Source organism: Hypanus sabinus, chromosome 25 (genome assembly GCF_030144855.1).
Source record: "Hypanus sabinus isolate sHypSab1 chromosome 25, sHypSab1.hap1, whole genome shotgun sequence".
In the NCBI taxonomy this organism is placed as follows: domain Eukaryota; kingdom Metazoa; phylum Chordata; class Chondrichthyes; order Myliobatiformes; family Dasyatidae; genus Hypanus; species Hypanus sabinus.
In genome coordinates, this window is record NC_082730.1 from 16,966,685 (window position 1) to 16,990,728 (window position 24,044).

Genomic DNA, 24,044 nt, shown 5'->3' on the forward strand with positions numbered 1-24,044 from the left:
TAGAGTAACTGGCCCCTCTGTCCCAATGAGCCTGCGCTTCCCAATTATACCCAAGTGACAAATTAACCTTCTAACCCGTACATCTTTGGAATGTGGGAGGAAACCAGACCACCTGGAGGAAATCCAAGTGGTCACAGAGTGAACTTACATTATCCTCATAGATGGCTGCAGAACTGAATCTATTCTAATAGGCTTATGCTACTTCAGTAAGATTGTCTCTCAAAATTAAAATCGTAACGTTTTAAAGGCATGCAAAAGATAAAAGGCCTTGTCAGTCTATTGACCCCATAACAATCTTCAAAGACCTGTTTGTACTCAACTTGTACCAGCCTCATTTTATCCTCCGGCCATCCCTGTTTTGTTTTGTAATTCCAAAACATGAAACTAATTGCAAGAGAAAGAGGAAAACCCAGGAGAGTGTTTCTTGGTTTTGATTTTACATTAATAGACAATTGGTGCGGAAGTAGACCATTCGGCCCCTCGAGCCTGCACTGCCATTTTGAGATCATGGCTGATCAACTACTATCAATACCCAGTTCCTGCCTTGTCCCCACATCCCTTGATTCCCCTATCCATAACATACCTATCTAGCTCCTTCTTGAAAGCATCCAGAGAATTGGCCTCCACTGCCTTCCGAGGCAGTGCATTCCAGACCCGCACAACTCTCTGGGAGAAGAAGTTTTTCCTTAACTCTGTCCTAAATGACCTATCCCTTATTCTCAAACCATGCACTCTGGTACTGGACTCTCCCAGCATCTGGAACATATTTCCTGCCTCTATCTTGTCCAATCCCTTAATAATCTTAAATGTTTCAATCAGATCCCCTCTCAATCTCCTTAATTCCAGCGTGTGCATATGACATGGTGGCATAATGATGCATGCCATTCATGTACTTTTACATATAACCTGTAATTAATTATGCAAACAAGAAAGAATGCTTCATCAAACAATATATTTACAATATTACCGAAATACTAAATAAACAACACTCCTTCCTGCTTAGCTGTAAACTCCAACTCGATGTTGAATGCAACTCAACTCAAATATGGAATACTTTGCTCTGCAGTCATCTATACTGTGCATACTACTGTGTATAGTACATCTACATCCACAGAATAGTAAATGTTAGATTGTGCCATTCAGGCCGAAAGATTTAATCGCTGTGGAGGATTTCTTACTCTTGAGGGACATCTTTCCTGACAGGGGTGGTGGGGGTCACTCTGCTTGGCAGGAGAGACTTGTGGCTGAGAGACAATCTCAGGTTCTGGGGCCTCCTCCAGGGTAGTTGGAGGAGTTGACTCCGGGACTGTAGGAAGTGGTTCTAATAGCTCTGAACACTTTTCTTTGGGACGTGTTGGTATCTCAAACAATTCACACTTGTTGCGCCATGCTCTGAGACCATAATCATTAACACTGACTTGAGATTTTGGAAATGTTCCTTGTCATCCTTGCTAGTAACAATGATGTCATCTGGAACACTGAGGGCCTGGGCAACCTTGCAGCATTTGGTCTGTAGCTTTCTGCCAGAGTGCAGGTGCAGATGCTACTCCAAAAATAAGCCTATTACAGCGATAAAGCCCTGAATGTTTATGGTGAGAAATACTTTGGACTTTTCTTCCATTTCCATCTGTAGGTAGGTCTCAACTAAGTCCACTTTGCTGAAGAACTTTCCTCCAGAAAGATTTGCAAAGATATCCTTTATCCTGGGCCGAGGGTGTTGGTATGCTTTCGGTACTGGGTTGACCTTAAAATCATCACAGATCCAGACAAACCCATTCTTCTTGGCTACTGGCTCCACTGGTGTTGCCCATGGGTTCCACTCAACCTTGGAAAGAATTCCGTCAGGCTCCATGTGACCTAGCTAGCTCACTGGCTACACTATCACAGATGGTATAAGGAACCGGACCGGCTTTGCAAAACGTGAGTGCAGCATTTTCATCTACCACTGATGAACCTCTGATATGTTTGAGTTTTCAATGCCATTCTTGAACACTGCTGTGGCATGATCCAGTACCTTTCTCAAATCACTTTCAGTTGACTCCAATACAGGAGATGTGGCGTGCAAATGGTGGATAGATCTATATTCAAGTTACAGTTGTCTCAGAAAATCATGGTCCCACAATACTAGCCCCCGTGTTTATACCACATGCAAGCCCAGTGTGGCTGGTTGGTTGTTGTATTTCTATGTTACAAATGTCATTCCCACAGGAGTTATCTTTCCTCCAGTGTAAGTTCTTACTTGGATATCTACAGGCTTCATTTCAGTATCTTTGAAATGCTAATCACACTAATTTCGTGGAATGACTGAAACAGCTGAGCCAGTGTCCATTTCCATTTTAATAGACAAACCATATTGTTAGTCTATTGTTAGTTTTACATTGTAAATCTCAAGGTTACTCATTCCTATGTCACTCTCATCATAATCAGAATTTTCATCAACAGCATGCAGATTAGTGCTCAGTTTGAAACTGCAACTTGACTTTGTATGTTTTTCTCAGTCCTGAGCAGTCCATTTATTGTTATCTAGCCAGCATGCTGTTTGTACATGTCCTACCTTGTGGCATTTTCTGTAAAGTTTCCCCTTTAAATCTGCATTGGTCTGGTGTATGTGAGCCCCTGCCACAATGGTAACACACTAGTCTAGTTAGGCCAGTTTCTGCCTAGACACTGCAGCTTTGCTCACACTCACTTTCATTTCTGACTGCAGTTGTGCCTGTGTCTGCTACTTCCGTTGATACAGCTATTTCAACTGTTCTTTTAAATGCCGTTTTGATTCCACAAATTAAAAGATCTCTCAATGCATCATTAAGCCCATTATTGAATTGACAATGGTCAGACAACTTCCACATGCCGCAGAAATGGACTCACATTCTTTTTAATTCCACTTATGAAGCATTCTGCAATCAACAATGGTTTTGGTTCTTCATGTTCCTGCATTACATTTGTGATATCAGCAAAGCTCACTTCTGCTGGTTTGGTTGAAGCAGTCAAACATCTAAATGCCTTTAAATCTAAAACTATCAGCAAAATTGATACTCATTTCTCATTGGCTATTTCATTTGCTTCAAAGTGCTGCCCGACTTGTTCAATATACAAAATCCAGTTAGCTCTTATGCGATCAAACACCTCAGTCTTTCTGATATAGCCAGCCATTTCTGCTCTTTTTTAAATTTATGATTGTTGTCACCCAGTATTCATTGTTTATGAACCCGTGAATTGTCCATTTTCTATCTTGTTTTTTACTCAAGCATCTCTGTCTCCTCCTGAAGAAGTATGTGCTGCACTGTTTTTTTTTACGTGACCATATTTTGCTATGTTTTTTTTAAAAAATTGACCACCCTGACTGTTTCAACAAGTATGTAGTCATCTTGGGTTCATTTAAAACTTACTCATCGCCACTGTTATGTTTTGTAACTCCAAAACATAGAAACTAATTAAAAGGAAAAATAAATTCAAGGTTCAAAGTAAATTTATTATTAAAGTACATATATGTCACTACATAAAACCCTGAGATTGACTTCCCTGTGGGCATACTCAATAAATCTACAGAATAAAAAAACTACAACAGAATCAATTAAAGATCGCCCAAATGGGACATTCAAATAGAGTGCAACAGACAACAAACTGTGCAAATACAAAAAGAAAGAAATAATAATAAAAATAAATAAACAATAAATATCAAGAACATGAAATGTAAAGTCCTTGAAAGTTATTCCATTGGTTGTGGGAGAATTTCAATAATGGGGCAAGAGAAGTTGAGTGAAGTTACCTTCTCTGGTTCAAGAGCCTAATGGTTTGAGGGGTAGTAACTGTTACCGTACCCGGGTGGTGTGAATCCTGAGGCTCCTGTGCCTTCCTCCTGATGTCAGCAGTGAGAAGAGAGCATGTTCTGGGTGGCGGGGGTCCTTGGTGATAGATACTGCTTTCCTGTGACAAAGTCTCATGTAGATGTGCTCAATGGTGGGGAGGGCTTTACCCATGATAGATGGGCTGTACCCACTACCTTTTGTAGGATTCTCTCTTTAAGGGCATTGGTGTTTCCATACCAGGCTGTGATGCAGCCAGTCAATATACTCTCCATTACACATTTATAGAAGTTTGTCAAAATGTTAAATGTTATGCCAAATCTCCACAAACTCCTAAGGAAGTAGAGGCACTGCCATGTTTTCTTTGTAATTGCACTCAGTTGCTGGGCCCAGGACAGGTCCTCGGAAATAATAACAAGGTAGCCATAAATTTGAGTCTAACTTCATTTTCACTTCAGCAAGATGTGCACATTTCATATAGTGACATGATGACGTATGCCATTCACGTACTTTTACATATAACTCATAATAAAATATTAAAATGAACAAGAATGCTTAATCAAAGAAGATATTTCCAATATTACTCAAATATTAAACACACAATTCTGACATTCCAGGATTCCATTATTCAACACGCATGGGGGGATATTACACTGGATAAGTAACCCACCCACCTGCTTGTCTTTGGTGAAGGTACCCACCTGAGTAACCCGGGGATCAAAGAGTCATAGCTGTTAACAATTTACATTGATAACCTGCAAGAGGGAATGCAAGGTAAAGTTTCCAAGTTTGTTGATATAGAAATAGACAGAAAGGCAAGTTGTGATGAGGACATAGTTTAAGAGATTGGGCAAAATCCTGGCAAATGGAGCTAAATGGTATGAGGTCGTGCATTTTGGCAAAAGGTATTAAAAGCCAGGTTATTATCCAAACAAGAAAGACCACAAAAGACCGAAGTTCAGAGGAATCTAGGTATTCTAGTGCATGAGTAGGTTAGGGCAAAAGGTTATCGGGTGGGTCCAATAAGCAGCTTGCTGGCAATATGTTGCCCTTCATTGCAAAGAGCTTGATATTTAAGAACAGGGAGGTTTCATCACGGTCCTTCAGGGTGTCAGTGAGGCCACACCTCGAATATATTTAGAAAACTGAGGTTGTTGGGGGGGGGGTGGGGGGTGGCCTCATTAAAACCTATTGATTATTGAAAAGCCTATATAGAGTGGACTTGAAGAAGATGTTTCCTGTTGTGGGGGAGTCTTTGACCAGAGGGCAGAGCCTCGGAACAGAAAAACATCTCTTTGGAACAGAGAGGAGGAGGAATTACTTTAGCCAGATGGTGGTGAATCCTTGCCATTCTTTGCTACAGACAGCTGTGGAGGTTTAGTCATTGGGTATAGTTGAAGCGGAGGTTGAAAGTTCTTTGATTAGGAAAGGCGTCAAAGATTACAGGGAGAAGAAGGCAGAAGAATGGAGTTGAGAGGAATAATAAATCAGCCATAATGGAATGGCAGAACAGACTCGATAGGCTGAATGGCCTATGTCTGCTCCTGTGTCTTATAGTCTTATGGACTACAGCGCTTAGTTTTAATTTCCTTACCTAAAAAGTTTATAGTAGCGTTGAAGGCCGTCTAGAGGAGAACTACATGGAATGTGAGGGCTGTCCTACCAAGCAAGGCTAGACTGTTTGGATCTATATTGCATGGCCTTTAGAAGAATAAGGGGTGACTGTATTGAAACAAATTACATCATAACGGGGCTTGACGGTGAAATGAGGCTTTTTCACTTGCGGGGAAGTCATGAACAAGGGGCATAACTGCAAAATAATGAGCTGATGATAGGAAACTGAGGTGCATAGAAATTTCTTCTCTTAGGGGGTGTGGGAGGGGGTAAATCTCTGGAATTCACAGGCCCAAACGGTGGTTAAGGCCAGATCAATAGATATGTTTAAGATGCAGTTGGATAACTATTTGGAATATTCAGGATTTTAGAGTTATGGGAATGTGGTGCATAGATCGGCTATGATAATTTTGAATGATGGGGCAGGCTTGAGGGGTCTGGTGGCCAAGTCCTGGTCCTGTTTTCCTGTGTTCTTGATGGGCAGGAGATGAGAGCAAGCCTTTTGGCCAATGGATACAATGTGCTAAATGCTCTCTGTGGCATAAACTCCCACGTGTTGTGGTGCTGACAATGATGGGGCAGAGAGGGGGGAGAGGTGGGCTTGTCGGGAGATGGCAGGACGTGTGATGGGGAGAAAAGGATCACACTCATTCAATTTGTGCAATGTGGTGTGAGATTCCGTAGAAGAAGAGGCAAAACTTCAACGCACTGCTGCAATCACCTACTCTCAAGTCAGGAATCAGGATTTATTTGCTGATATTTTATGTATCTATACTTTAGAATTATTGCCTGTCTCTTTTTTCGATATCCTGAAATTTCTGTGTGGGAGTAACTTTAATATTAATACTGATAGTACTGTACTGTAAGACAAAAGGTTAATATTTCTGGAGAGAAAGCTTTAGAATATTATCCAGTGAAAAGGCTATTGTTATTTCACAGGACTAATGCAAATCTACTTTAACTCTAAAAGTTCAAGGACTCTCAATCTTTACTTAGCTTAACATCATTTTGGGCTGTTCCCTGGATTTTAAAGATTTTTAATGAAAGTGCTATGAAGAATATCATTAAATGCTCAGATATGCACGGCTATCATGTTATCTCATGTTCTCATTATTTATTGCTGTTTATTTATGTTTGCATTTGCACAGTTTGTCTTCTCCACTCTGGTTAATCTTTCATTGATCCTGTTAGAGATACTATTCTATAGATTTGCTGAGTATGCCCACAGGAAAATTAATCTCAGGGTTGTATATGGTGACATACATGTACTTTGATAGCAAAAATTTGCTTTGGACTTTGTTTTATGGAAAACAGAGATTATTTGACACACTGATGGTGACTTCTGTGTAAAACTGGAACCTGCGACCATCCTTAGATTAAATTACCAATAATTATAGAGTAGTGGAGATTTTATGGCAAGGGAGGACACTTGGCCCATTGTGTCTATGACAGCCAATAATCAACTTTATTTTCTTCAACTCCTTCTTAAACCTTCCAGCAATTATCTCTACGCCTTCTTATTACTGAGCTAAATAAAATAGGCACCTACTCTGTCTACACCTCTCATAATTTACACATCTCAATTAAATCTCCTCTCAGTCTCTGTTGTTGCAAAGATGACACGCCTAGTCTAGACAGCCTCGCTTCATAACTAAAATTCCCCAGTGATGGCTGTGTCCTCATAAATCTCTCTCTCTCACTCTGATGCCGTCAAATCATTCCACATAAGGAGACCAGATTGCACATAGCACACAAGCTGTGGTCTAACTAAGATGATGCCTCAAAAAAGGACTTCCATCACCTAGGGCATGTTCTCTTCTTATTACTGACATCAGAGAGGAGGTACAGAAGCCTGAAGACACAGTGTTTTAGGAAAAGCTTCTTCCCCTCTGCTGTCAGATTTCTGAATGGACAATGAACCAACCCATGAACACTACCTCACTATTCTGCTCACTTCTGCACTATTTATTTAATATTTTTCATTGTACATTTCTTATTGTAATTTATAGTATTTTTATGATTGCACTGTACTGCTGCTGCAAAACAACTTTGAAGACATTTGTCAGTGATATTAAAACTGATTCTGATGTTTTAATGAGTTTTGAATTTTCAGCTCTTGTACTCAATGCAAATATGATTTGACAAATGGGAATTAATTACTATAACAATGATACAACAGAGAGAGACAGAGATTAAAAATTGGACACTCAGGAAGCTTTAATCGCAAGAACTTGCAGACAGGAAACAAACATTTCAAGTAACAGCTGTCAGCACAGAATTAACAAAAGAAATTACAGTGAAAGAACAGAGGCCATTACTTTGTGAGGCTTAGAGTGGGCTTAATGATCTTCTTTAAAGAATTTCTTTAGCCAGAGGGTGGTGAATCTGTGGTATTCATTGCCATGGATGGCTCTGCTGGCCTAGTCACTGGGTACATTTAAGGTGGAGGTTGATAGATTCTGGATTAGTAAAGATGTCAAAGGTTACAGGGAGAAGGCAGGAGAATGTGGTTGAGTGTGTTAGATTAATGGGCAACTCCTGAGTACACCCACACAGACTCTGCTAACTGTAACTCTCTAAAGAGCAATTAAGAGAAATGAACTGTCTTGAATTTCAGCAAACTGCCTCTGGCCCTAAACGCATATTATTATAGGTTGCAAGTTCCTAACATGAATATTTCAGAAGAGATTTTCAAATAGAAAAAAATAACTGATTTGTGCTTTAAAATTGAGTATTCCTGAATCACACAGGTGCATTTCTGTTTTTATTTAGAATGTAGTATAAGGTTTAAAAAGTTTTTAAATAAATTGCATTATAACTGGTAATTTACTGTCCTTGAACTATTTTCAGTATCCAGTGATGTTGGAAAAGGGGCAGGGTTTGCAAGATTCTTGGGGAGAGTATTCCACGAGGAAATGCACTCACCAGTACAGACTGCAAACTACTGGATAGCACCACACTCCCTCAAAAGTGATGAACTAAAATCTCTCAATGCATGCAATATCTTGAGGAGTCTGGGATTCAATGTTAATGTACAGAACACCTTATCAACTCACTAGGGCAAAGCAACCATCTTGGTTGGCATCTCATCAACCACACTAAATGCTTGTTACTAACATTGGTTTAGTATTGTCACGTGTATTGCCTTGCAGTGTAAAACGTGCTGTTTCCATGCCATCATACTTAAATAAGTACATTGAGGTGATAAAAAGAAAATGTAAAGCCCTCCCCACCATTGAGAACATCTACACGTAGTGTTGTTGAAGGAAAGCAGCATCCATCATCAAGGATCCCCACCACCCAGGTCATGCTTTCGTCTCATTGCTGCCATCTGGAAGAGGGTACAAGAGCCTTAGGACTCACACCACCAGGTTCAGCAACAGTTATTACCCCTCCAAACATCAGGCTCTTGAACCAAAGGGGATAACTTCACTCAACTTCACTCGCCCCATCATTCTAATATTCCCACAACCAGTGGATTCACTTTCAAGGACTCTTCATCTCAGGTTCTCGATATTTATTGGTTATTTATTATTATTATTATTATTTCTTTCTGTATTTGAAGTTTGTTGTCTTCTGCATTCTGTTTGAATGGCCCAGTTGGGTGGTCTTTCATTGATTCTGTTATAATTATTATTCGATTATGGCCTTATTGAGTATGCCCACAAGAAAATGACTTTCAGGATTGTATATAATGACATATATGTACCTTGATAATAAATGTATTTTGAACTTTAATGCAGAATTGAAAATAAGTGGAATTAAGAAAATATTGTTAGTGATTCTGAGAGAGTTAGAGGTGAGATTTAAGAGAGTAGGACAATTACAATAAATGTATTGAGAGGATCAGCTGGGATCAGCTTACAATGTACTATCACTATCTTGGACGCTGTCTGTTGAGTCACAGTGGTGAGAGTGTATCCTGTAAACAAGCTAACACACCCTTAGACAGCATCTCTGCCAACAAGAAGAAGCCCACAGGTAACTGGGACCAACAACTCCTGCAAGTCCCCCCGGGCCACACATCATCCTGACCGTTGTTCCTTCATTGTCACTAGGTGTATGTCCCGGAATGCCCTGGCTACCAGCTCCATGACAGCACCTTCTCCAGACGCACTGCAGTGGTTCAAAGGTAACTTTCTGACATCTTTTCAAGCAGGGATGGGAAATGAATGTTAGTCTTGCTGCCACTACCCAGATACCAAAATGGATACAAAAAAAAAGCATGGAAACATCTAATTCAAAGCAAATTCAAAAACTTTTAAAACTTACATTTGTTTAAGGGATGTAAGCATCACAGGCTGACCCAGCAATCAATTGTCCATTCCTCGTTGCCCTTAAAAAAGGTGAGGTGAACTGCCTTCTTCAACTGCTGCAGCCCTCGAGGTGTGGTTATGTCCTCTCCATCTCTCATCTTCCCTTCAGCACTGAACTGCAGAACACCTTCCAATTCTTCTAACAGAGCCAGAAGCTGGAAGGTTCAAGTTTCGTCCTGGCTTGTATCCAGCTGGTACTGCTCAGGTGACCTGGAGTTGGCAGGCTTTGCGAAAGCAGCGGACTTTACCCGCTCTTCAAGTAAGCGGTCTCTATTAGAAATGCTCGGGCTGTTCTGAATATTAATGTGCCGGAATTCACGGTCACAATGATGCTCCCACTTCCAACCCCTACAGGTAGGGAGGGAGTTCCAGGATTTTGACCCAGCGATAATGAAGGAACGGTGATATATTTCCAAGTCATGACGGTTTGTGGCTTGGAGGGCAGTTTCTAGCCAGTGGTGGTATTCCCAAGTTTTTGCTGCCCTTGTCCTTCTAGCTGGTAGAGGTCATGGCTTTGGAAGGTCTTATCTAAGAGGTCAGTACCTGCAATGCACCTTACAGTCACTGGAAGCCACAACTACTGTTTTCAATGGTGGAGTCAGTAAGCAATTGTGGATCAGATGCCTATTAAGCAGTTTGCCAGATCCTGTATGGTGCCAAGCGTCTTGAGCATTGCTGAAGCTGCACTCATCCAGGGAAGCAAAGAGAGTCCCATCACACTCCTGATTTGAGCCTTGTAGATGGTATCAGGCTTTGGGGGAGTTAGAAGCTCAGTCACTCTCTGTAGAATTCCTAACCTCTGTCTAGCTTTAGAGTCATAAAGTCATAGAATACAACAGCAGAGATACAGGCCCTTTGGCCCATCTAGTCTGTGGTGATCTATTACTCTGCCTAGTCCTCTTGAACTGTACCTGGACCATAGCCCTCCATAGCATCATAAGACCACAAAATATAGGAGCAGAATTAAGCATTTGGCACATCCACATTTCATCATGGCCAATCCATTTCCCTCTCAGCTCCAGTCACCTGCCTTCTCCCCTGATCAAGAATCTGTCAGCCTCTGCCTGAAGTATACCCAATGGCCTCCACAGCCACATGTAGCAATGAAGTCCACAGATTCACCACTCTCTAACTAAAGAAATTCCTCTTCATCTCTGTTCTAAAAGTATGCCCCTCAATTCTGAGGCTGGGTCTTCTGGTCTTAGACTCCCCCCACCATAGGAAACATCCTCTCCATATCCACTCCACTGCGGCATTTCAATGTTTGATAGGTTTCAATGAGGTCACCCATCATTTTTCTGAATTCCAGTGAGTAGAAGCCCAGACCCATCAAATGCTCCTCATATGACAAGCCTTTCAATCCTGGAATAATTTTCCTGAACCTTCTTTGAACCCTCTCCAATGCCAGCACATCCTTTCTTAGGTAAAAGGTCCAGAACTGCTCACAATTATCCAAGTGAGACCTCACTAGTGTTTTATGAAGCCTCAACATTATACCTTTGCTTTTATATTCTAATCCTCTTGAAATGAATGCTAATGTCACTCTTGCTTTCCTCACCACAGAATCAACCTGCAAATGATACTTTAGATAATCGTGCACAAGGACTCCCAAGTCCCCTTACACCTCAGATTTCTGTCCATTTAGAAAAATAGTCTACCCTTTTATTTCTTGTACTAAAGTCCATGACCAAACACTTCCTGACATTGTATTCCATCTGCCATTTCTTTGCCCATTCTCCTAATCTAAGTCCTTCTGTAGCCTCTCTACTTCCTCATAACTACTTGCCTTCCACCTAACATTCGCTTTGTTTGCGTTGACAAAATTTGCATTGTCTGCAAAATTTTGAAACAAAGCCATCAATTCCATCATCCAAATCATTGACATATAACATAAAAGAAAAGACTCTCATGGAACACCACTAATCATCAGCTGCCAGCCAGAAAAGGCTTCCGGAAACAGCTCTATTTCCATCTTTAATATCTTTATTTTTCCCTTTCTGGGTTCTTTTGAAGACCCTGACCTGGAGTTACATGCTGACTTCAGTTATTTGCGGGAATGGGACCAAGGGCTCGGCCTAAGAGTCTGGTTCAGATTTGGAAGCCTAGGATCTTGGAGCTCTGGAGACGGGCGGATTGAGGGTCAGTGTCACAGCAGGAAATCCGTGTATCGTCGGGAGATGGGATATCTGCGGCTGTGTGCCTGGAGACCCGAGATCTTAGAGATCTTCAGGCACAGATCTCGAAAAAAGCAACATAATGAACTTTTAACATCATAACCAGTGAGTTGTTGGTTATGTCTCCCCACTCGCTGTAAAAATGGAAACACCTCTTATTAGGGAGAGAGAGAGTGCCTGTGGTATGTCATATACCGAGTGAAACACGAAGACTCCGGGAAACTGCAAATCTGTGTCTTTCCAATTGCTTTGATCGTGCTTCAGTGCTTGGTGGTGGGTGCTGATGCTTTTTTTTTCTGGTGGAGGAGGGGGAATTGTTGCTTGCTCCCGCTTACACACAGGAGGGAGGGGAGCTGGGGGGGGGGGGTACTTTGGGGTTCTAACATTTAACTGTCATTCATTCTTTGGGGCACTCCTCTGTTTTTCATGGTTGTGAAAAAATAGAGTATTTCAGGATGTATATTGAATACGTTTCTCTGACATTAAATTGGATCTTTGAATCTTTGAACCTTTATTCCCACTCTTTGCCTCCTGCCAATCAGCCACTACTTTATCTATGCTAGAATCTTTCTAGTAATATTATGGGCTCGTAGCTTGTCAAGCAGCCTCATGTGTGACACCTTGTCAAAGGTCTTCTGAAAATTCAAGTACACAACATCAACTGGTTCTCCTTTGTCTATCCTGCTTCTTATTTCTTCAAAGTATTCCAACAGATTTGTCAGGCAAGATTTTCCCTTCAGAAAACCATGTTGACTATAGCCCATTTTATCATGTGCCTCCAAGTACCATGAAATCACATCCTTGATAATCGAGTCCGTCATCTTCCCAACCAGTCAGGTCAGACTAATAGGCTTATAGCTTCCTTTCTTCTGCTTCTCCCCGGTCTTGAAAAGGGAGTGATATTTGCAATTTTCCATTCCTCTGGAACCATGCCAGAATCAATCCTGGGAAGCATACCATCTGGTCCAGATGATTCATCTTCCTTCAGACCTTTCATTTTCCCATGAACCTTCTCCCTAGTAATGACAACTTCACACACTTCTGCCCCATGACACTTACAGACCTCCAGCATACTGCTAGTGTCTTTCACAGTGAAGACCGATAGAAAAGACTTATTCTAGTTCTCTGCCGTTTCCTTGATCCCCTTTACTACCTCTCCAGCATCATTTTTCAGTGGTCCAATATCCACTATTGCTTCTCTTATATTTTATATATCCAAAGAAACTTTTGATATCCTCTTGAAGATAATTGGCTAGCTTCCCTTTGTGTGGCATCTTTTCCTTCTTAATGAATGTTTTAGTTGCTTTCGGTTGGTTTATAAAAGATTCCCAATCCACTAACCTCCCACTAATTTTTGCTCTATTATATACCCTCTCTTTAGCTTTCATGGTGGCTTTGACTTCTCTTTTTAGCCGCGGTTGTGTCATCTTGCCTTTAGAATACTTCTTCCTCTTTGGGATGTATATATCCCGCACCTTCCGAATTGCTCCCAGGAATTCCCGCCATTGCTGCTCTGCCGTCATCCCTGCCAGTGTTCTTTTCCAATCAATTTTGGCCAGCTCCTCTCTCATGCCTTTATTTCACTGTAATACTGATACATCTGACTTTAGCTTCTCCTTCTCAAATTACAGCATGAATTGCATCATAGTATAATCACTTGTCCCTGAAGTTTTCTTTACCAGAAGGTCTCTAAGTAACTTTGGTTCATTGCACAACACCCAGTCCAGAATAGTCGATTCCCTAGTGGGCTCAGTCATAAGCTGCTTTAAAAAGCCATTTTGTAGGCATTCTAGAAAATCCCTCTCTTGGGATTTAGCAACCTGATTTTCCCAAATTGCCTGCATATTGAAATCCCGTTTAATTTGTAGACCACATCTTTACTACTGTTTGGGGAATGGCACAAAACTCCCATCAGGGTCTTCTTACCCTTGCAGTTCCTTAGCTCTACCCACAATGATTCAACACCTACCAACCTTATGCCACCTCTTTCTAATGATTTGATTTGACTTCCTGCCAACAGAAACATGTCACCCCCTCTGCCTACCTGCCTGTCCTCTCAATACAATGTGTATCCTTGGACGTTAAGTTTCCAGCTATAATCTTCTTTCAGACATGATTCATTGATGCCTACAAAGTCATGCATGCCAATCTGTAACTGTGTTACAATCTCCTTTACCTTATTCTGTATACTGCGCGCATTCAAATAGAACACCTTCAGTCCTGTGTTCACCATTGTCGATTTACTCCTCCTGTTGACAGCAATTTTGCCCTCTCCTCAGCCTCTCCTTGCTGGCAGTCCCATTACACACTGCCTCTGTTTGTAAACCAATGACAGCATCATCAGCAGTATCACCCCAGTTCACACCCCCACCCCGCCAAATTCATTAAAATCCACCCAAACAGCCCTAGCAAACCTGCCCACAAGGATACTGGCTCCCCTTGGGTTCAAGTGTAACTATCCCTTTTGAACAGGCTGTACCTTCTCCCAGAAGAGATCCTAATGATCCATGAATCTAAAGCCTAGCCTCCCACACCAGTTCATCAGCCACACATCCATCTGCTCAATCATCCTATCCTTTTACCCTCACCTACGCAGGGCATCAGCAGTAATCCAGAGGTTACTTCTCTGGAGGTTCTGGAGGCTTTCTACCTCTCTCCCTAAAATCTCTCTTCAGAACCTCCACACTTTTCCTACCCCTCCCATCCACATACCTATCCAAATTTGAATGAATATTGAATTGAATGATCTTTATTGTCATTATACATAGGTACAATGAAACTCTGTTTAGCTTCCTCTCAGGCAATTAAATAAAGCAGTAGGTAAAAACAAGACAGCAATTTTAAAAAAACAGTATTAAATAGATAAGTAGCAGAAAATAAGTTGCAGCAGCACCAGAATATCACAGTAATGCACAAAGTGCCGTTAGTGCAAGTATTTGAGTCCTTGTGTGTGCTCACAGTTTCAGTCATTGTTCTGTGGGAATGGTGTGATGGAGGCCACAGCTCTGGGGTAGAAGCTGTTCCTCAGTCTATTTGTTCTGGCTTTTAGTGTCCTGAACCTATTGCTCAATGGCAGCAGGTCAAACAGGGAGTGGCCAGGGTGTGTGGTGTCTCTGGTTATGCTGATTGTTTTCCTCCTGAGTCTGCTGGAATAGACGGTGTCCAGTCCTGGGAGATCCATCCTGACAATTCGCTGGTCCGCCTTCACCACGCGATGCAGGTCTTGTCACTCAGCAGCTGTGCTCTGCTGCATTTCTCTTTAAAGTTGAAATTGAAACCACATCCTCCACTCCCATTGGTACACTGTTCCACATTCTTACCACTCTCTGAGTGAAGAAGTTCTCTCTCATGTCTCTCTTAAATATGTTTCCTTTCATTCTTAACCCACAACCTCTAGTTCTAGTCTCACCCAACCTCAGTGGAAAAAGCCTGTATGCATTTACTTTATCCAAACACTAATAATTTTGTATACTCTATCAAATCTTCCCTCATTCTCCTACGCAGAGAATAAAGTCCTAACCTGTTCACCCTTCCTATATGAGTCAGGTCCTCAGGACCCAGCAACATCCTTGTGTATGTTCATTTGGCTACTCCTGTTCAATTTGCTTAAACAACAACACAGGTTTTTAAGAAATAAGTGTGAGAGGGAAGTGCTAAGTGCCTTACTGTGCTGAATCCAGGTACTGCAAAGATTAATCCAAGAACTGGAATGCTGGTGAAGAATTCTGACACAAGTGGCAGTGTACTCCTGAAATACAGTTAAAAATTGAATTAATTTTAAGACATTTTGGTCACAACTCTGCCTTTACATAGATCTGCTGCTTTCTCATTCTCAATTGTAGGGCATCACTTTATTATACCTTCTCAATTAACCTAAATAATTTAATAAGGCAACCATAGTGTTTGCAGTTTGAAGCCACATATGACCAAACCCAACTAATTTCTTGTGTTGAAGGTTATCGGTAAACCAGGAGAGATCAGAATCCAAATCAGAATCAGATTTAATATCAGTGCATATGTTGTGAAATCTGGTGTTTTGCAGCATTAGTACATTTCTATAACTACAGATTATAACTATAACTATAAATTACAATTAAAATATATTTATAAAAAAAAGAAAATTTAATTGAATAAGTAGTACAAAAAGAGAGGAAAAGAATACTGAGGTAGCGTTCATGGGTTCATTGTCCATTCAGAAATCTGATGGCATTGGAGAAGAAGCTGTTCCTGAAACATTGAGCGTGTGTCTTCAGGCCCCTGTACCTTCTCCCTGATGGTGGCAATCAGAAGGAATCATGTCCTGGGTGATGGAGGTCCTTAATGATAAATGCTGCTTTTCTGAGGTATCACGTTTTGGAAGTGTCCTGGATGCTGTGCAGGCAGGGTACTGCTTATGATGGAGCTGGCGGAGTTCACAACTTTCTGCAGCTTTTTCCGATCCTGTGCGGTGGCCCCTCCGTACCAAACAGTGATGCAACCAGTTAGAATGCTGTCTATGGTACATCTGCAGAAATTTGCAAATGTCTTTGGTGACGTACACATTCTCCTCAAACTTCTAATGAAATATCGTTGTTGTTATGCCTTCTTTGTAATGGCGTCAATATGATAGATCCTCAGAGACGTTGACACCTTGGAACTTGAAACTGCTCAGCTTGTGTGGTTTTGCAAGGATATCATTTATTCCTATTGACTGAAGTTGCAAATATGCTCATTTCATTTCAACCTAATTAAAATTCATAGTGTGCCATAGCTGAGGTTTGAACCAAAGTACTTTATGGATTACTACGCAGAGATCTAGCTCACCAGATCTACAATAAATACTGTGTCTTGCACATCAAACATATCTACTTATGCAGACGCAGGGAGTATGAGATATTAAGCCTACATATAGAGTATTCACCCCCACAAATACCTATCTGATTAAGACTTAAGGTAAAAGTAAAAATTTGGTCCTGATTTAGTTGGAACATTGCAGTGAAGCACTAGGATATTAACCCATTTAATTTAAAATAGACAAAGAAGTATAGAAAAGTATCAGATTAAATATGTCGGTTCAGACGCTGAAAGGCAAATGGTGAGAAAAGTAAAGTTCACAGATCAAAGTAAGATTATTATGGAAGTGCAGAGATGTCACCCTGAGATTCATTTTCTTACAGGCCTTCACAGTAAAACAAAAAATAACAAAAGAATCAATGAAAAATTACACACAAAGGCAACAAGCAACCAATGCGCAAAAAAAGACAAACAATGCATGCATAAGTAAACAAACAAATGAATAGATAAATACTGAGAACATGAGTTGTAGAGTATTTGGATATGAGTCCTTTGGTTGTGGAATCATCTCAGTGTTGAGGTGGGTAAAATTAGCCATGGTTTGGGATATAATAGATTAAAGGGCAAACAAACTACAATAGCAATTACTAGAGCTATCCAACAACCTGCAGCCATTTAGAGTGGATGGACTCTCTCTTTCTTGCGTTCCATGGACATCTGGTAGGTGGAAGGGCAGTGGGAGAAGGGGTGGAGTCATCATTGTGGCCTTGAATTCTGGGACATTAGTAAGTCTAGACAACCCAAGAATTTATAACAGAAGTCGCTTACCTGAAAAGTAGGTAAAATCCATAGCTTTCACAAAGCATGCCGATTCCAGGCCACCTGAACAGGACCAGCAGGATCCCACCCAGAAAGAAAATTGATCCTTTCAGCTTCTGCCTCTGGTAGAAGAACCGAAAGGTGTTCTGCAGCCCGCTGATGAAGGGAAGGCCGGAAATGAAGAGAATCTGAAAAGAAGGAAAAGCAAACCAAAGGTCAATAATGGTACATCATGATCCACCACATTTCAGGAAAGAGAGGAAGGTTTTGAAAAGAGTATGATGGGGATTTACTGACATAGAGTCAAGGAATCGTAGAATTGATAAGACATCAATGGAGATCAGTCTAAGAAAAATCCTCTAGCAATCAATCTACTGCTTAGTTTCTATATTCATATTTCCACAAAATATTGTTACAGTAGTGTTTACCCAATTCCCTTTGGATAAATTGATAGATCATATAGGGATTACAGTTCAATGGATTGAGTGGACTATTGCCAATCCACTGAGAACAGAACCGACTAAATAGATCTGACAGTCACATAAGGTTGCAACAGAGTAAATAAAGAAAAATTATGGAAACACTCCACAGGTCAGCCGGCATCTGTGGAAAGAGAAACAGAGTTAATGTTGACTGTGAAAGTAAGAAAACAAGTTGGCTTTAAGTTGGAGAGAGGGTGGAGGTTGTAGAGAGGGCAAAGGGAACATTTCTGAAAGGGTGAGGGCTTGAATTGCTCAAGTGACCTTTATGCTTGTGGTGTCATCTGGTTAATAGATTAGTGAGAGTAGTTAGAGAGAGAAAAATCATTCAAAGGGACATATTAAAACTGTACTGAAAGCTGAAACCAAAGGAGATTGCAGGAAATGGCCAGTGGATCGAGCAATGATTGTGGAGCCGCAAAACTGAGTTAATATTACAAGCAGGGATTGTTCTCACAGCAATTGTGAAAAAGGAGGAATATTTTCCATTGGCTAAGGAGTTAGCAGTTAGAGTAGATACATTTAAGGAGACCTACAAAAGAGTTAGAGTCAGTATGAGGAAGACCTCCGTGGAACTATCCTGGGCCTTACATATTGATACAAAGAAGGCAAGCCAGCCTTCATTAGAGGTTTAAGGAGATCTGGTATGTCACCAAAGATTTCAGAAAATTACACAGACGTGCCTGGAGAACATTCTGGTATGGGGGTTCCAGTGCTCAGGATCAAAAGAGGTTGCAGAAAGTTGTTGGCTCAGCTCGATCTACCATGGGCGCTAGCCTTCCCACCATCAGGGAAATTTTCAGAAAGCCATGCCATCATTAGAGACCCAGGACATGCCCTCTTCTCATTACTACCATCAGGAAGGAGGAACAGGAGCCTGAAGACACATAGTCAGTGCTTTATTAACAGCTATTTCCATCCCTGTCATCAGATGTCTGAACGGTCCACAAACCACTTCACTCTTCCAATTTTGCACTATTCATTTTTTATATATCTTAGCTTATCATAATTTTTGATGTCTTGCACTATGCACTGCTGAAACAAAACAACAAACGTCACTATATATATGACTGAGGATATACCGGACTCTGACGCTTTTTCTGAGATATGAGAGACAAGGATTTGTAAGGAGGTTGAGAAAGTGACTGTGAATATTGATGAATAGAGAGGGTTATAGAGTCTCACAGCGGTGTGGTATTCTGACCTCTATCAGAGTACTAGACCAGCACAGTCACCACACACATAGCCAATGGGGGCTGACTTATGGAGCACAAACCTACCCTCAGAATTAGTTGTTTTTTTCTAAGCTTGTAGGCTTGGTTTAGGGGACAAGGAGGGGAGTTAGAGGTCAGGTGGGGATATGAGGGCAGGGACGTGTGCGAATTAGAGGGCAGATTAGGATTTAGGGAGAGGGATGTGGAGGTGGTAGAGGTCAGGCCAGAGTCTAGGCCTCCGTTCTGCACTCTGTCTTCGAACGTGTGCTCAGGGGATGAAGGTCATCAACAGCCCGGGCCTCCACTCCATGCTCAAAGGTCAGCGACATGGAAGGGCGATGAAGGATATCCGTGGATGTCCGGCTGTCTCAGGTAGGAGAGTCCTGGGATCGGAAGTCCATGTGGGATGGAGGCACAAGGGTTGATGAGTCAGCAAGCCCGGAGTTTGGGGTCCCATCATCAGCTGGATTGGGGATTGATACCGAATATCGAAGTTCAAAGGTCGATCATAAGTCTGGAAGCCGAAGGCCAATGGCCAAGGCCTGGAGTCTGGAGACTTGAGGCCTGTACTGGAGTTGGAGAACTGTTGATGTGTGTTGGTGGGGGGGAGGGAGAAAGGAGGCTTATTTTCTGTTGTTGCTTTGTTGTTCTGCTGAGCAGTGTGGGCTTGCTATGTTGGAGCTGGAATCTGCGGCAATACTTGTAGGCTGCCCCAGCAGATCTTTTGGTTGTATTGGTTGTTAACATAAATGGCACATTTCACTCTACATTTCAATGTACATGTGATAAATAAATGAATCTGAGTCTTGCTCTCCCCTCTCAGGAAGACCATTTCTATCCTTGCTACTGCTTGCCAGCTTCAATGAATTAAACCCAGGCCTATGTGTCTTAGCCCATAGTACTCTCACCAATCAGTCTGAGGGTTTTGGATTCAAGACACACTCCAAAAATTTGAGCAGATAAATATCAGCTGACCCTATAGGAAAACACAGAGGGAGTGCTGCTGTATTGTTAGAGAGGCCACCTGTGTGAATGAGGTCCTGGCTACTCATGACCATAGACATAAAAGCAGAATTAGGCCATTCAGCCCATTGAATCTGCTCACCATTCAATCATGTCTAATTTTTTTTCTCAACCCCATTCCCCCACCTTCTCCCAATAGCCCTTAACTCCCTCACCAATCAAGAACCTATCAATCTCCACTTTAACTACACCCAATTACTTGATCTGCATCTTCCAGGAGTATTAAAATGTCCCTTGGAATTTGCTGTGTATTTAATATTTCAGTAATTTGTAAATATATTGCTTGATTAAACATTCTTCATTTACATAATTCATTATGGGTTATATGTAGGCTTTGGGCCTACTCTGGGGTTTGGACCGAAGGACTCATTCTTGGTTCAGAATGCTGCTGTTCACTTCAGTTGTCTGCATGATTTGGAATGTTTTCTTTCTTTCTGTTGCGCATCGAGCGTTAATTTTCTATTTTTATTTTTATTCTTTTTTTTTCTTGAATCGGGCTATTTCAGGTTTCTTGCTTTGTAGCTACCTGTGAACAAGCAAATCTCAAGGTTGTTTAATTTATACATTCCCTGATAATAACTGTAGCTTGAACCTTGAATGTAAGTATGTGAAAGGCATACGCCAATATGGATGGGTTTTGTTCTCCGATCTCAGCAATTTACTTGCAAACGTTTTGTTCCCATGTGAGGAGACATCATCAGTACACAGTTAATTGTGGTGTCCTCCAAATGCTTGGCCTTTATGTACTTATCAATTAGCTGATTGGTCATCATTATGGAAACTCAATTGTGATGTAAGGAGGAAGTCTCATTGCTGACTGGCTGTGTGGTGAACTTTGTGTGTTACAGTCTGGAACTCTGTCCGCATTAGCTCATAGATAGGATCCAGGTCTACACATTTGTTTCCAGAGCTGTTCATGGAAAACCGCACTTTAGGGATTCACTTGCATGCTGCGTGTTTGCTTGCGCCATCACTCTCACTGAAGCCCAGTTAAATTTGTGCCCCTCTCGAGACTGGGGCAAGTTGGTCATGCTGCTTGACAGCTGGTTGATGTTCAACAGACCCTCATGGATAGTTTTCTGCCAACATAATACTTGTTTCCACATCATGTGTGCACACCTCACTGATGAGAAACTAGCGGGCACAAGTTATCCCGGGCTCTCGCTTTTTCTTTCCATGGGTTCTTGGAGTTACAAAATATAACAGAGGCATTTTGAAAAAGAACTGAGTACGGTATGTACCTTGTACATCCCTATCACTACTCTTCCATCATCCAGATTAAGAGGTCACATCAGTGAGCAATGCACACCATCCAGTGTCATTTTTTGGTAGTGCACTATTTGTAGGAAACAAGTATCTCGGAGACAGAGGCTGTGTTCAGGATGGCAAAACTACCCACGCAGGCAAATAAGCAGCTGTGAATTAAACTTCTAGCACGACTCACAGAGATTCACAGAAAATGACAAAGAATACGTTATTTGAAGAAGGAACTCGTAGTGGCAGCAAAATGCAATCATTATCAGGCTGTCTCTTGCTGAATCAGGGTTATGATCACTAACATATGTCATGAATTGTGGTTTTTTTGTGGCAGCAATGCAGTGCAGGACATGAAAAAATTACTGTAAGTTGTGATAAGAAATAACTAAATAGTGGGAAACAGGAACAGTGAGGTACTGTCCATAGGCTCATAGACTGTTCAGAAATCTGATGTGCATGATAACAGGAGACTAGTTCATGGTGAAGTGCTCACTGATATTCTGAAAGGCACGTCGAGGCCTCTGTATAAACTTCAGGCTCTGAACTCTTTGGGGTGACCCTGCAAGGTCATGTGCAAACTCCTCAGCTGGAAGGTGGTAGGCTGTCTCTTTCCTTTCTGCCACCCCTGTGAAGGTAGGACTGCACAGAGGCAGATGGACGGCAGTCACTAAGAGGGTATATAGGGGTGGTGAGCTTCTTGTTATATGCAAAAGGAATAACATCTTAATAACTCTTTATCGCTTTTGTCTGGATGTTCACATCTTGGTGGCTTGTCTGTGGCCAATAGAACAATGGAGACACTTAATAGAACATTGAGCAGTACGGCTCAGTCCAGGCCCTTCTGCTCACGACGTTGTACCAACTTTTTAAACTGCTTCAAGACCGATCTAACTCTTCCCTCCTACATAGCCCTCCATTTATCTTTCACGTCTCTATTTAAGAGTCTCTTAAATGTCCCTGATGTATCTGCCTCTACCACCTCCACAGCAGTACTTCCCACTCTCCGGGTGAAAACCTACCTCTGATATCTCCCCTCCCCTTATTTTTCTCATATATCCTCTCATATTAGTGACATGCTAGGAAATAGGTGCTGGTTATCCACTCCATGCCTTTTGCCATCTGATACAAGAACCTCCAGCTCACAAGAAGAAGAAGGAGTGTAGGGGATGGTATTCCAAATCTCGGGCACTGGGAACACACAGAGGCCCTGCATAAACAGGAGAAGGAGCGCCCCGCCCCACAAATAACCACTCCGCCATCTGTTATCCATCTTTTGCCCCATCTGTGGATATATCACCAATCCAACATTGTCCTCATTACCACACGAAACTAGGTAGAAAACTAGGTAAACAAGGTTAAACGAGTACAGAGAAAATTTACGAGAATGTTGCTGGGTCTGGAGGACCTGAGTTATAAGGAAAGATTGAATGGGTTAGGACTGTATTCTTTGTAATGTAGAAGATTGAGAGGAGATTTGATAGAGGTATACAAAATTATAAGGGGTATAGATAGAGTAAATGCAAGCAGGCTTTTTCCACTGAGCTTGGGTGTGACTACAACCAGATTAAGGGTGAAAGGTAAGAAGATTAAAGGGAACATGAGGGAAAACTGTTTTGCTCAGAGGGTTGTGAGCATGTGGTATGGCTGCCAGCAAAAACAGTGTATGCAAGCTCAATTTCAATTGTCTGAGACGTTTGGAGAGGTACATGGATGTTGTACGGAGGGCTATGGACCCGGTGCAGGTTGATGGGGGTAGGCAGTTTAAATGGCTTCAGCATGGACTAGATGGCCCAAAGGGCCTGTTTTTGTGCAGTACTCTTCGATGACTATGAGTCTAGAAGCAAATCATCGTTGACCTCAAGGGAGTGCCCTGGACGAGAAGGTGTTGAGGCCAAACCCCACTTAACCATGATCTCAGTGATAAATGGAACAGGCTCACGGAGGCAGCAGAACTACTCCTGCTCCTGTTTCCTATGCTCACTTAGGCTCAGAGTTACAGAGCACTACATCACACAAGCAGGCACTTTGGCCCGTCTGCTCCATGCCAAACTCCTACTCTGCCTAGTTCCATCGACCTCGCCTGGACCATAGCCCTCCCATCCATGTACTTATCCAGAATTCTCTTAAATGTTGCAATCAAACCCGCATCCACCAACTTATTCAGCTCTGCTATCACAAAGATCCTCACAGAAAATCTTCCCGTCCAACTGCAGTAAGCGTACACAATACTTCATCTCTGTATGACAGGAGAATACACATCACAGCACAATAGTCTCTGTTTTATTATTTTGTACATTATTATTGCATACTATTGCATATTGGTAAATTATTATTGTGTATATTATTGTTCTGTACTTTACTATTAGTTAAGTGTGCACACAGCTAAGTGTGTTTTTAAATGTTCCTGCTGTAATGAAATAATTTCCCACTTGAGATTAATAAAGAACTTATTATTATTATTTGTAATACACTCCTCTTCAACTTATTCAGTTATCTTTTACTGTCAAGATTCTTTAATGAACCAACTCTTCCAAATTGTTTGCAGCCGATTATCCATTTTATACATGGA

General features: G+C 41.6%; 1 protein-coding gene across 2 annotated transcripts in view; it reads right to left on the minus strand.

Moving 5' to 3' along the window:
• Positions 1–24,044, minus strand: part of LOC132381051 (vesicle transport protein GOT1B-like) — a 33,171-nt gene that overhangs the window by 5,671 nt on the left and 3,456 nt on the right. For both annotated transcript variants that reach the window (XM_059950176.1, XM_059950175.1), the window contains exons 3-4: positions 17,512–17,690; positions 15,577–15,658 (exon numbers count right to left, since the gene is read on the minus strand). In XM_059950176.1, coding sequence (XP_059806159.1) covers positions 15,577–15,658; positions 17,512–17,690 — 261 coding nt within the window. The remainder of the gene's footprint in view (positions 1–15,576; positions 15,659–17,511; positions 17,691–24,044) is intronic.